Source organism: Furipterus horrens, unplaced genomic scaffold (assembly GCF_987537825.1).
Source record: "Furipterus horrens unplaced genomic scaffold, mFurHor1.1.pri manual_scaffold_1, whole genome shotgun sequence".
NCBI classification, from domain to species: Eukaryota; Metazoa; Chordata; class Mammalia; order Chiroptera; family Furipteridae; genus Furipterus; species Furipterus horrens.
Genome location: NW_028327171.1, coordinates 119,710,267 through 119,723,281, shown reverse-complemented (window position 1 = coordinate 119,723,281; position 13,015 = coordinate 119,710,267). Strand labels below are relative to the sequence as shown.

At 37.4% G+C, this 13,015-nt stretch overlaps 1 protein-coding gene across 1 annotated transcript; it reads left to right on the top strand.

Annotated features, from left to right (window-relative positions):
• Positions 1-297: 297 nt before the first annotated feature.
• On the top strand, positions 298-12,328 carry TSN (translin). The gene is made up of 6 exons (XM_090279127.1): positions 298-535; positions 1,567-1,660; positions 2,840-2,936; positions 4,588-4,703; positions 5,468-5,547; positions 9,870-12,328. The coding sequence occupies exons 1-6, from the start codon at positions 470-472 to the stop codon at positions 10,101-10,103; spliced, it is 687 nt and encodes a 228-aa protein (XP_090135253.1). The 5' UTR covers positions 298-469; the 3' UTR covers positions 10,104-12,328.
• Positions 12,329-13,015: the final 687 nt, after the last annotated feature.

The following is a 13,015-nucleotide window of genomic DNA, read 5'->3' as shown; positions in this document are numbered from 1 at the left end:
CTCCCTTCCCATCCCACATATTCTTAGTTGCCCCTGTATTTTTTGCAAACATAATTCACTGTTTTCTTTCTCATCCTCAGCCGAAAATTGCGATCTCCACATTCTCTAAATTAATAGAACTGCTGGTACCACCTCCAAGCCACAACCCCACTTCCGTTGATTCCACCTATCCTGAAGGCCCTCTTCAGGAGCTGTTTCCAGCGATGCCTGACGGGCATCCCCAAAGGGAAGCCCCGCCCCCCCGGTCCTGTCTTCTGAGCGGTGGGCAGCACCCCAGGCATCGCGGCGGACAGCCCGACTTCCGGAGCGCCGAGATCCTCGGAGGACCCCAGCGACGACTGTGGCGGAGGGCCCAGCGGACGAGGCGGGAGTGGTGGCGGTTGTTGAGACCCACTGGGAACTGGTTTCCTGTGAAACGCGCTTAGCCGGCTGCCCTTGCCCCGCCGTCTGATAGTTTGCAGCAGGCGCCATGTCTGTGAGCGAGATCTTCGTGGAGCTACAGGGCTTTCTGGCTGCCGAGCAGGACATCCGGGAGGTGAGCCCTTCCCTCCTCATCCCTTTTCCCTTTCCTGCTTAGGTGGGCCACAGCTCCCAGCCCTTCTCCGTCGCCCAGTCTCGAGCGGTGGGGAACTCGGAGGATGGGTCGCTCCCCCTCTTGTTTCAGCTTAGGGCGCGTTCTTCCTCCCGCTCCCGATTCCGGTCTCATCTCATGGGCGTCACCTACCTCATTTGAGTGTCAGTTTTCCTCGTTTTCAGCACTGGTTTACATCAGAGGCTCAGTTAGCCCTCGGGACTCAGACAACGTGCGTTTTATGTGTTGCCAGTGTCTTAAAAGCTCGTTTGGTCTCTCTTTAAAACTATGGCTTCTCATTCTACATAGGATAAAAACCCAACTCTGTGTGTGTGTGTGTGTGTCCAATCTTATTTTACACCATTTTCGGTTGTGTATTATCTCCAGTTTCCCAAATAGTTTTCTACCTCAGAATTCTTGCATGTACTCTTTGCTCCTCCTGAAATTTGCTTCTGTTCTTTCTTTTCCCGGTTATCGCATATACATCTTGATTTCACAGTCCAAATGATCTTTTGCCTGTCGTGTTTTCTAGTCACGCATTGACATTTTAAGAAATTTGTGCAATTTTTACTTTTTAAATGTCCGTCTCCCTCATTATCCTCTAAACTGCGGGAAAGAAGGGGACTCTACTTGGTTCCGCAGTATTTACGCAGTGCTCAGTGAATATTTGTAACACGAACGAATGAAAAGTACCCATCCCTTGCGTTTCGTTGCATTCTTCTCTACAAATTACTCTTATACCTTACCTCCTCTGATTTTTATAGTGTCCCTGCGGCATAGTTAGGGTGGGTGGGTATCTATTATCCTCTGAAGGTTCCATGAAAAACCTGAGGCTTTTTTAATGACTCCCTGAAGGTCTCATAGAGGAGGTAAGTCAGGATTGAAACCTGGTTATTTTCTGTACCAGTTTAGTACTTGTAAAGATCATTAGTGTTTTGAATGGGTTTGAGGCTGTGTTGAATTTATCTGATACTTTGATTTTTAATTCTTTCTAGGAAATTCGAAAAGTAGTACAGAGTTTAGAACAAACAGCTCGGGAGATTTTAACTCTACTGCAAGGGGTCCATCAGGGTGCTGGGTTTCAGGACAGTAAGTGCTTTGTTTTGATTTTGAAGGTTTTAATCCAATTTATCAGTCTCACTTAAATAGTTAATTTCCATCTAAAAGACATTCAACTTTGTACCATTTTATTATGAAAAATGTCCCTAATGCTTTATGTTGAATTAAAATCGGAGAAATAGATGAGTTGATCATTTTCACAGGTTTACAGAATTCTGTGCTTTGCTTGATTTTCCACTTTCATTTAATATGGAATGTTTTCTATTGTGATGGAGCTCTACTGATGATAATGGTAGTAGTATCATAGTTCACTTGTATATCTAGCAACTTTGATTTGGAACTTAAAAAACCAATTTTTCAGTCCTCGAATATGGTTTAAACATTTAATTTATTTTTTAGAGAGAGAGAGAGAAAGAGGGAGAGAAACATGATTCAGTTGCCTCTTTCACACCCCCAACTGGGGATCTGGCCTGCAAGCCAGGCATGTGCCCTGATGGGGAATCAAACTGGCTCATAGGCCAGCACTCAACTCACTGAGCTACACCAGCCAGGACTGAATATGGTTTAATACTCATTTGTAGATGTCCAATGGCCAGTGTAAAGTGTTCTGAATGTGTTTACAATTAGCCCCTTGAATGGAGATCAATTATGGTAAATTTAGACCATGGAACCTCTATTATAAGATGTAGCCAGCAGAACTGAAAGAGTTGAAATATATTTTCAGATAGACAATGATGTAATAATGTAATTTACAGGTGTAGGAGGCAAGTCATTTTTCTCAATGATGTGTAATTGGTCAGCCTGATTGAGAAAAATTGATAAAACTTCTTTTTGACCAAATATGAGATTTAGAAGCAGTTCAATTTTAGGCTTCCTTTGAGGACTGCCTAGGAATGCATCTGCTGCACAGCCCTGTAAGGATGAGATTGTTTATGATGGCTTACTAATTTGTTTATTAACATTCCCTTTAGGCAAGCTTTTTTTTTATTTTTCAGTATTGGTTAATCAGTAGAGAAACTAGAGGTGAAATTTTGAAGGCCAGATTAAAAAGCAGACATGCGCTGCATTTGGTCCTGAGCTTTTTAAAAAAGTTGATTTATTTCCAGGTACACTGCATAGGTTATTAAGCAAGAACTGTATTTGAAATTTGGTAAGTCTTGAATTATTACATTTGATTACCTTTTTTTTTTTTTTTTTTTTTGTGATCAGTTCCAAAGAGGTGTTTGAAAGCTCGAGAACATTTTGGTACTGTAAAAAGATATCTTACGTCTTTGAAGACCAAGTTCCCTGCTGAACAGTATTACAGGTTTGTAAGAAAAGTAGCATTATTTTATAATGTTATAAATAAAAAAAAAAAAGAAATTACATGTACTGAATGATTGCTTAGAACTAGGTAAAAATCCCTCTACATAAAAGAAGAACAAAAAGAAAAAGAATCAGACTGTTAATGGTGGTATTTTAAGGGTGACAAAATTGGTGATTTTCTTTTCTCTTTTTTTCAAAATTTTCTTAAAGAACATGTATAATTTTTGTAGTGAAAAAGCAGTTAAAAAGAAAATATTTGTTGTATGAAGTCAAAGTAGAGACTATCTTTTTAGTATATATAAGTTACTTGTGAAATTGGATGAACCGTATCTATGCTATTAAGGTTATGGGATTAGGCGAAAGTATATATGTGGAGTTGAGTTTTACCTCAAGGCTTGAATTTTACTGCCAAGTAACATGTTTAGCTGATATTTTATGCCATATATTGTTGAATTTACACTACCATTAATTTTAAGGTACACATTATTTTATGTACCTCGGGAAGAAATATTGTTGTCAGTCATAATTGTGAAATGTAGATTGTAAAATGCATCCTGATTTCCCAGATATTAAACAGAAAAACTGTATCTGAATATTGATGAAATATGGTAACTATAAGAACCCAAAATTTCTACTTATGTTTGTTTTCTTATTGAAAAAGATATTCAAGACACATATATGGGCAACATATAGGACATGTATGTGGGGAATGGCTAGCACCACCTCCCAGCGTTGTTTAAAGCAGAGATTGGCAGACTGCCTGTGGCCCGCTGCCTCTGGAAGCTGAGAGTTGCTTTTATGTTTGCAAGCATTGTTTCAAAAGAAAAGCGGTCACATAAGTATGTAGCAGACTGAGAATGACCTGCAAAGGCTGAAATATTTACTGTCTGGCCCTTCACAGAGAAAATTCGCCAACCCCTGCTAGGCTGGTAACTGAAGCACAGAGAAGTAGGACGGTAGAATTGTCAGGGTCTTTAGAGACCATGTATTTTGGAGGTCACACACAGGCTGCCCCGTGGCTGGTTTGGCCCGCATTGTGTTGAATTATTTTTCTGAATTTGTTGCCACATTTGAAAATCAGGACGAATAGGGTAAATATTCAGGGGTTGTAAAATTTCCTATTTCTTTTTTACGCTTCTAGCTCAGCTTAACTGTAGTATCCTGAAGCTTTAAGTCTATCTGTTTCGTGATGGCAACAGTAGTTATTTCTTATATGTGTGAGTAAGGATTTTCTTAATATCCTACACTTAAAACGTAGGAAGGAGTTAGCTGTTGTCTCTGATGTACAACAGTGGGTCTCATCATTCTTCAGTTGCCAATATTTATTTTTCTCAGAGCAGCATCATTGTTCTTATTTATTAAACTTGTCATCCATAATCCTCAGTTGTAAATTTTTTGTATTCACAAAATTAAATCATGCTTATATATTAAAATTTTAATAATTGTTATAAATTTGAACTTGCAAAATTTATACTAAATACATCTAATACATTTAAATGTCATATTGCTCTTAACTGTTTTATATATTGGGGTTTCATGTAAGATTTTACTTGAAGAAGGATTTTAATTCTGAAATGTTTGAATTTGTACTAAACCTGTCTTTTTTTGAAGGCCTCTAGTCACTCAGCCTAAATGTGCTTGTATTCATGTAGATTTCATGAGCACTGGAGGTTTGTGTTGCAGCGCTTGGTCTTCTTGGCAGCATTTGTTGTGTACTTGGAATCAGAAACACTAGTGACTCGAGAAGCAGTTACAGAAATTCTTGGCAGTAAGTGTCTTCATTAGTGTCAGTTTGCAGATTTAGGCATGGTAGGTTAATTTTTAGTGAGAGGGGCTGTTGGCTAATACTTTCTATTTATTATAACAAATGAGAACTAGCTGGAAAACCAGTTACTTGGGAACACAAAAACTAAAAATATGTAGTGGCTTGCTTTTTGTACTTGGGTATTTTGTTTGTAAATTTTATTGTTCATCTATGTGTGGGCTTTTAAAAATTTCAGGGCTATAGAAAAGTTGGAAGAATAGTACAGTAAACACCTCTTTACACCCCTTTAGATTCTGCTTGTTAACATTTTGTCAGTCTGCTTAGTCTCCTCCACACTTTGTGTGTCTGTCTATGCATGAGTGCATGTATGTGTGCATGTGTACATTTGTCTGTGCCTGTGAACCATTTGAAGTCAATTGCAGGCTTTTCTACTTACATCTTATGAAAACAGCTGTTCTCTGACATAACTAGATACCATTCTTCGTGGTATTACTTTTTGAGAGAAGAATGGAAGGGAAAATTGAATTTTGCTGAAGAGCTAGAAAAATTTGCAGTGAGGTCTAGTTGCCAAGGTTAATATTTTATGTCAACTGTAATTGAAAATAAAAATTATTAGGAAAAAAAGTTTGTTTTAAATTATCCATTCCTTTTCCATTTACTTGGAGGAAATTGTGTGTGTGTGTGTATATATGCATATATTTTAAAAAATGCTAAGGCTTAATTTGTATTCACATCATGATCTTATCTTTACTTTGATATTTTTTTAGTTGAGCCAGATCGGGAGAAAGGATTTCATCTGGATGTAGAAGATTATCTCTCAGGAGTTTTAATTCTTGCTAGTGAACTGGTAATAAACTTAGTAATTTTCCGTTTTCTTTTTCTTTTCTTTTTTTTTGTACTTTCTTATTGAGGTAACATGCCTTTCAGGTGTACAACATTATAACTTGGTATCTATATACTCTATTGCATGCTCACCACCACCCCACTTACCCCCTTTTCCAGTGAACACCAGTCTGTTGTTTATACCTATGTTTGTTTTTGTTCTGCTTGTTTGTTTTTTATATTACACATGTAAGTGAGAATTTATGTTATTTATCTTTCTCTGTTTTATTCCACTTGCCATAATACCCTCATGGTCCACACAGGTTGTCACAAATGGCAAGATTTCATTTTTTCTTATGGCTGAGTCGTATTGCATGGTTTATTCGTTCATCGGTGGACACCTAATTTTTTCATATCTTGGATATTACAAATAACGCTTCAGTGAGCATAGGGTGTGTATGTCTTTTCAAATAAATGTTTTTATATTCTTTGGATAAAGACCCAAAAGTAGAACGGGTGGGCCACATGGTTTTTCTATTTTTAGTTTTTTGAGGAATCTCCATACTGTTTCTCATGGCGACTGTACCAGTTTACATTCCCATCAGTAGTGTGTTGAGGGTTCTCTTTCCTCCACATCCTCACCAGTATTTGCTATCTGAACTACTTAAATAATTTTAAAGCTGTCTTTAAAAAGTACCCTTTTAACAGTTGATATGCCAGTTACAAGTCACTCTTTTAATTTAGTCTTCGTCACTGGAATATATACATTTGTATTTCATGGAGAATTTAAATGTTTTTATTTTAATTTATGTGCATTGTCACCTACTCCAATTTGCCTTAGCCCTAAGGAATTTTAATTAATGAAGTTTTATTGTGGCTTGTTTTTCTCAGTGCATCCTGCTATGTAGTTTGCTTGTTTCCATTTAAGTTTTGGAATTGTTTCTTTTCTTTACAAGCTCTTAAAGCCAGTGAGCCCTGTTCTGTTTTTTGATGTCCCAAAGATACCTGTAAACCTTTGTACATTAAGCCATTACCTAAAACCAAAAAATTATCTTTGAGATAGCCATTCTTACAGGTGTGAAGTGATATCTCATTGTGGTTTTAATTTGCATTTCTCTGATGATTAGTGATATTGAGTATCTTTTCATGTATCTGTTGGCCATCTGTATCTTTTCCTTGGAAAAATGGCTATTCAAATCCTCTGCTCATTTTTAGGTTCTGTTTTTTGTTTTTGTTTTTTTTTGGTTGAGTTGTGTGAATGCTTTATATATTTTGGATATTAAGCCCTTACTGGAAATACCATTTGCAAATATCTTCTCCCATTGCTTGGTTGCCTTTTTTGTTTTGTTGATGATTTCCTTAGCTGTGCAGAAGCTTTTTAGTCCCATTTGTTTTTGTTTTTTCTTTTGCCTTTCAAATCAAATTCACAAAAACACCGCTAAGACTGATGATCGAAAGCTTAGTGCCTATGTTATTGTCTGTGCATTTTATTGTATCAAGTATTACATTTAACCTTCTAATCCATTTTGACCTAATTTTTATGTATGGTGTATAATAGGGGTCTAGTGTCATTTTGCATAGGGCTCTCCAGTTTGCCCAACACCATTTATTGAAAAGACTTTCTCTATTGTATATTCTTGGCTCCTTTGTTGTAAATTAGTTAGTTATTCATATATGTATGGGTTTATTTCTGGGCTCTCAGTTATTTCTGTTGCAATTGTAAATTGGATTTTCTTTATTTTGATTTCAGTAGTTCCTTGTTAGTATAGAGAAATGCGACAGAGTCTGTATATTGATTTTGTATCCTGCAACTTTACTGTTCTTTGTTTATTATTTCTAACAGTTTTTTGATGGACTCTTCAAGGTTTTCTGTATGTGAAAATCATGTCCTCTGCAAATACTACAATTTCATTTCTTTCCAATCTGGATGCCTTTTATTTCGTTTTCTTGCCCAATTTCTCTGGCTAAAACTTCTAGTACTATGTTGAATAAAAGTGGTGAGAGGGGGAATCTTTGTCTTGTTCCTTATCGTAGAGGAAAAGCTTTCAGTTTTTTCACTGTTGAGTATGAAGTCAGCTAGCTGTGTGTTTGTCATATATGACCTTTATTATGTTAAAGTACTTTTGCTTCTATACCAATTTTATTGAGTGGTTTTTTTATTTAACTCATAAATGGATGTTGTATCTTGTCAGATGCTTTTTCTGCATCTATTTAGATGATCATATGATTTTTAGCCTTTTTGTTAATGTGTACCACATTGATGTGCACATGTTGAACCCTCCTTGTATCCCTGCAGTGAATTCCATTTGATTGTGGTCCTTTTAATGTATTGTTGTATTTGGGTTGCTAGTATTTTTTTTTTTTTTTAATCACCTTCTCAAGGTTCAATCTGCCAACATGACCTTTGTGCACATGGTTTATTATAAGAGATTTTATTAGGTGTTCTGGGAAGCATTTCAAACCCTAATTTTTTTCTTTTTTTTAATTGTTGTTCTATTACAGTTGTCCCATTTTACCCCCTTGCTCTCCCCTACCCTACACCCCTTACCCCTCTCCCACAGTTAATTCCCACACTGTTGTCCATGTCCATGGGTCCTTTATACATGTTCCTTGACTAGATCCTTCCCATTTTTCCCCTCTTTTACCCCTTCCCCTCTCCCCTCTGGTCACTGTCAGTCTGCTCCTTGTTTACGTGCCTCTGATTCTGTTTTGCTGATTTGTTTGTGTTGTTCATGAGTTTCCTGTCTTAGGTGATAGCATAAGGTATTTGTTTCTCACTGCCTGGCTTATTTCACTTAGCATAATCCTTTCTGGTTCCATCCATGTTGTCGCAAAGAGTAGGAGTTCCTTCTTTCTTTCTTCTGTGTGGTCTTGTGTGAATGTACCACAGGTGTTTTGAGCCACTCATTTACTGTTGGGCACTTAGGGTGTTCCTAGCACTTAGCTATTGTAAACAGGGCTGGTATGAACATAGGGGTGCATAAGTTCTTTTGAATTAGGGTTTTAGGATTTTTCGGGTATAATCCTATCAGTGGAATCGCTGGTTCAAAAGGCAGTTCCATGTTTATTTTTTTGAGGAAATTTCATACTGTTTTCCATAGTAGCTGCACCAGTCTGCATTCCCACCAACAGTGCAGTAGGGTTCCCGTTTCTCCACATCCTCGCCAGCATTTGTTGTTTGTTGATTTGTTGATGATGGCCATTCTGACAGGTGTAAGGTGGCATCTCATTGTGGTTTTAATTGATTTGCTAGTATTTTGTTGAGGGCCTTTGCCTCTATGTTTGTCAGAGATATTGACCTGTTTTTGTTGTTGTTTCCCTGCCTGGTTTTGGTTTTAGAATAATGTTGGCCATGCAAAATGAATTAGAAAGCATTCATTCCTTTCTCTTCAATTTTTTGGAAGAGTTTGAGATGGATAGGTATTAAATTTTCTTTCTTTATTTTTAAAAGAGATTTTACTTATTTATTTTTAGAAAGAGGAGAAGAAAGGGAGAAAGAGAGGGAGAGAACCATTGATTGGTTGTGTCTCATACATGCCTTGACCTTGGACCAAACCTGCAACCTAGCCATGTGCCCTGACTGGGAATCGAACTGGCAACCTTTTACTCTGTGGGACAGTATCCAGTCAACTGAGCTACATTTGTCAGGGCTTAAATTTTCTTTGAATATTTATAGATTTCACTAGTGAAGCTGTCTGGTCCTGGAGCCATGTGCTTTTTGATCTTCCCACTTTGCTGTCATTTTTTTTAAATGGGTACAAAAATTCAGGGCATCTGATTCATTTATAAACCATCTGTTGGTCACCATATAGTCATTGACATTTCCCTATATGTGTTATGTTTTGCTAGTCATTAGAGAAATGCCAATTCTAATGGTGAGGTAGCTGTGCATATTTACTAAGATGTGAATTTTAAAAGACCTATAATACTTCTTGTTTCAAAGTAATGGCAAAACATGTTCCTGGTAACTTAATTCATATAAGTTTTTGGAGAACAATTTATATAACTATATGAATTTTCTTGCTTTTATTCCCTTAGTTTCTTTCCTGAGAAATTGTTATTAAAGTAATGCTAAAGATGAAAAAATAGCTGTTACAAGGGTGTTCACTATGGGCTTACTAATAATATTTATGAAAAATAAACTGTAGACCATAGAAACTCCAACAAAAGGGGAATAATTTCTTAAGTTATTAAGTTAGTATTACTATTAAGTATTTGTCAAAAATGTAATTATTGAAGACAATATGTAAAAGTTTTGTGGCCTGAGGGTCTTGTAGTTGTGAATTGGAGGACATACTAAGTAGGAGCCATGTTGTAATGCATCCCCGTTTCTCTTTTCTTGTGTAGTCAAGGCTGTCTGTCAACAGTGTGACTGCTGGAGACTACTCCCGGCCCCTTCACATCTCCACCTTCATCAACGAGCTGGATTCCGGTTTCCGCCTCCTCAACCTGAAAAACGACTCCCTGAGGAAGCGCTATGACGGCTTGAAGTATGATGTGAAGAAAGTAGAGGAGGTGGTCTATGATCTCTCCATCCGGGGCTTCAATAAGGAGACTGCAGCAGCTTGTGTAGAGAAATAGGAGACTCTACCCATGCCTGGCCCTGTTGATCTCAGTGGTTGCCAATGAGGGTGAGCACAGTGCCACTCACCATAGTTACAGTGCCCTGTTGCTAAGCACTGCGCTTTATTTTCTTACCAGTTGTGTGGTGTGTATCAGAATTAAAACACTTCTTTGGGGGAAGAAGAATAGCCTTTACAAGGACAGGTTTTTCTTTGTTGTTTCAGTGAATTTACTCTGTAATTCAGTTTTGTCAAAAAGTGCAAATGTCAATCTCTTGGTGAAGTTCATTTCTTGCTTACCCTGATGCTGATTGAGAAGTTTATTGTCTTGTGATTCTTCAGAAGTGGTCCTTGATATTTTCTGTATCTAAATGAGCCATCCATACACAGGTGTAGCCTGGATATAGTACGGAAACATAATTAAAAAGGATGGTTGCCAAGCAAAGGAAGCTTATTTTATATTTTCCTCCCTTATTTTAAGCCTGGTGAATAAATCAGAAGTTGAATTATTATTATTATTTTTTTTTGCAAGGGAGTTTTGGCTCCAGGGTTTTCTCTCACTGCCATCAAAATATAGAATTGAACTGCAAAGTCAAGTTCAACACATTATTTTGCGATGTTTTTGTACTAAAGGATTGACATACCATTTGGCTCTATTTACTGGGGGAGGGGGTGTGGCGTAGCACATAATGTTTTAAATATCTGTTTCCTGAGTTGCCTTAACATTTTGCTATTGCAAACAATTAAAAATCATTTTCACACACATCTTCAGCACTTCACATGATATATTTCTAAGATATGAAACCTTTTTCCTAGCAGCCAGCTAGACTGGTGTGGGAATATAAAGCCACCCAGTCAAGTTAATTACCCTGACTGGTGTGTTCTGAGAGAAAAATGCTGTGCTTTGGAAGAAAGAGCAAACTTTGGATTAAAAACAAGCAAAACAGCTGATTGGTACTGTTTTTTAAAATAAGCAATTTTAGGTGGTTTTGACTCCCAACAGTCAGGTTTAGATTCACAGTTTTAGGCAAGTCATGTAAATCTTGTTGGCACACTTTTCCCCCTCTCCATTTTCAGGTAGTACTAAGAATATTTGCTGTGTCATTTTTACTACTGAATTGAAGTTACTGAAATGGTGACAATTCACAGGTTTTTAGAGCTCACTGAAAGGAAGGTGCTAGTGTTTCCAGAATAATCTGAACATTTTAGATGTATTACTCTTTCATGCCTGATTCCAGTATGAGCTTCCAGTTTGAACAGTGGGATATTTAGCATGGAAATCAAAGTTTTTATCAGATTAAGTACTGACCAAATTTTCTATCATGAGGAAAGAAGTAGAAATAAGGTGTAAATTGCTCTGCATTGTTGGGTTTTTGCTTTTTTCCCCTTATATATTAAAAAAAAATTATTTGTAGAGAGAGGGGAAGGGAGGGAGAAAGGGAGAGAAACATCAATGTGTGGTTGCCTCTTGTGCGCCCCCAACTGGGGACCTGGCCTGCAACCCAGGCATGTGCCCTGACTGGGAATCAAACCTTGCAACCCTTTTGTTCGCAGGCTGGTACTCAATCCACTAAGCCATGCCAGCTAGGGTGGATTTTAACTTTAACAAAAGCATTTTAAGTGTAGGAGCACATTCTGGTCTTATAACTCCCTTTGAAAATTTAGACATGTCATGTTTATAATTATTCATTTGTGTGTGTTGCTGGCTTATTGTAAAGCAATAAAAACTTTTGGGGGGAGAGTCTTTTGTAATTTAGTGTGCTGCTGTGAGAACTTGTCTATATGGAGAATACTTTTTAAAAATTAAGACAAATTTAAACAATTTTTCAGTTAGAGTTGAGAATAAATTCTGAGTGTTGTTTGAGGCTGAAAGAGACCAGGGGTGATAAACACATACTGTTGTGTAATAGTTAAAATAATTAAAAAGACAGCAGGCACATTACTGTACCATAATGTGCAGGTACCATTTGTGTGATCTACCTTGATGGTGAAATTACAAGTATTTTAACAAGTTGTTGAGAAGCATTGGCTCTGGTTTTAGTATAACAGAATTGCTTTATTCAGTTTTAGAAAATCAAGCAGGTTAGAGAAAGTAGAGATGAATTAGGGGATGCTGTCTTCATAGACTTAGAAGACGATGAGAACTCCTTAGAACTCCTTAAAACATCGTAAGATTTGCCCTGTCTTAAAATTGAACAATAATGTGAGTAATGCTTAAGAGACTTTAATAAAGAATGAAAGCTCCTTTGGCAGTGTTCTGAGATGTTTACTTAAGTGGCAAAGAGACGAGATGAAGATGGAGGTTGTTACTGGCATAATTCCATAATGGTGCACTCATTGGCTCTTGTTCCTTGGTCTAGACTTAACCGTTTGCTCTCTTCTGGTAGAGTGTCACTGTTATAGTTGACACTGGAATAATGTTTTCTGAACCTAAAATAATTTTCCTTAGTATTCACTGTAATAAGCATTAAACAATAAAAATAAACAATTTCGCCTCCCCTCAAACAACAAATGTTACAGGAAGTGACATTGACTGGACTGGCTGGTTGAATGAGGGTGGGGTGAGAAAGGGAGGAGTCTAGTTTAACTCAGGTTTCTGATCTGGTGACTGGATTTAGGTGCTGTTGACTGAGGTAGATAGAGGGTGGAGGAGGGAAATGCATATTTGGAGGTGGCTTGGCAGGTGATGCATTTGATTTTGGATATGTTGGACTTATGATGTTTATGGATCAGCTAGGTCCAGCAGGGCTTTGAGTATGAGGGGAACTGGGAGCCAACATGGAGATAGCCTTGCATGGCTTTAGCATATATGTTGTAGATAAATGAAGAGAGTGGGTAAGGTCTCCCTGGAGAGCATATAGAATGAGAACAGTAATGAGCAGAGGACAAAATAATTGGTTAACAGGAGGGTTTAGTGAGTTAGGAGTCAAG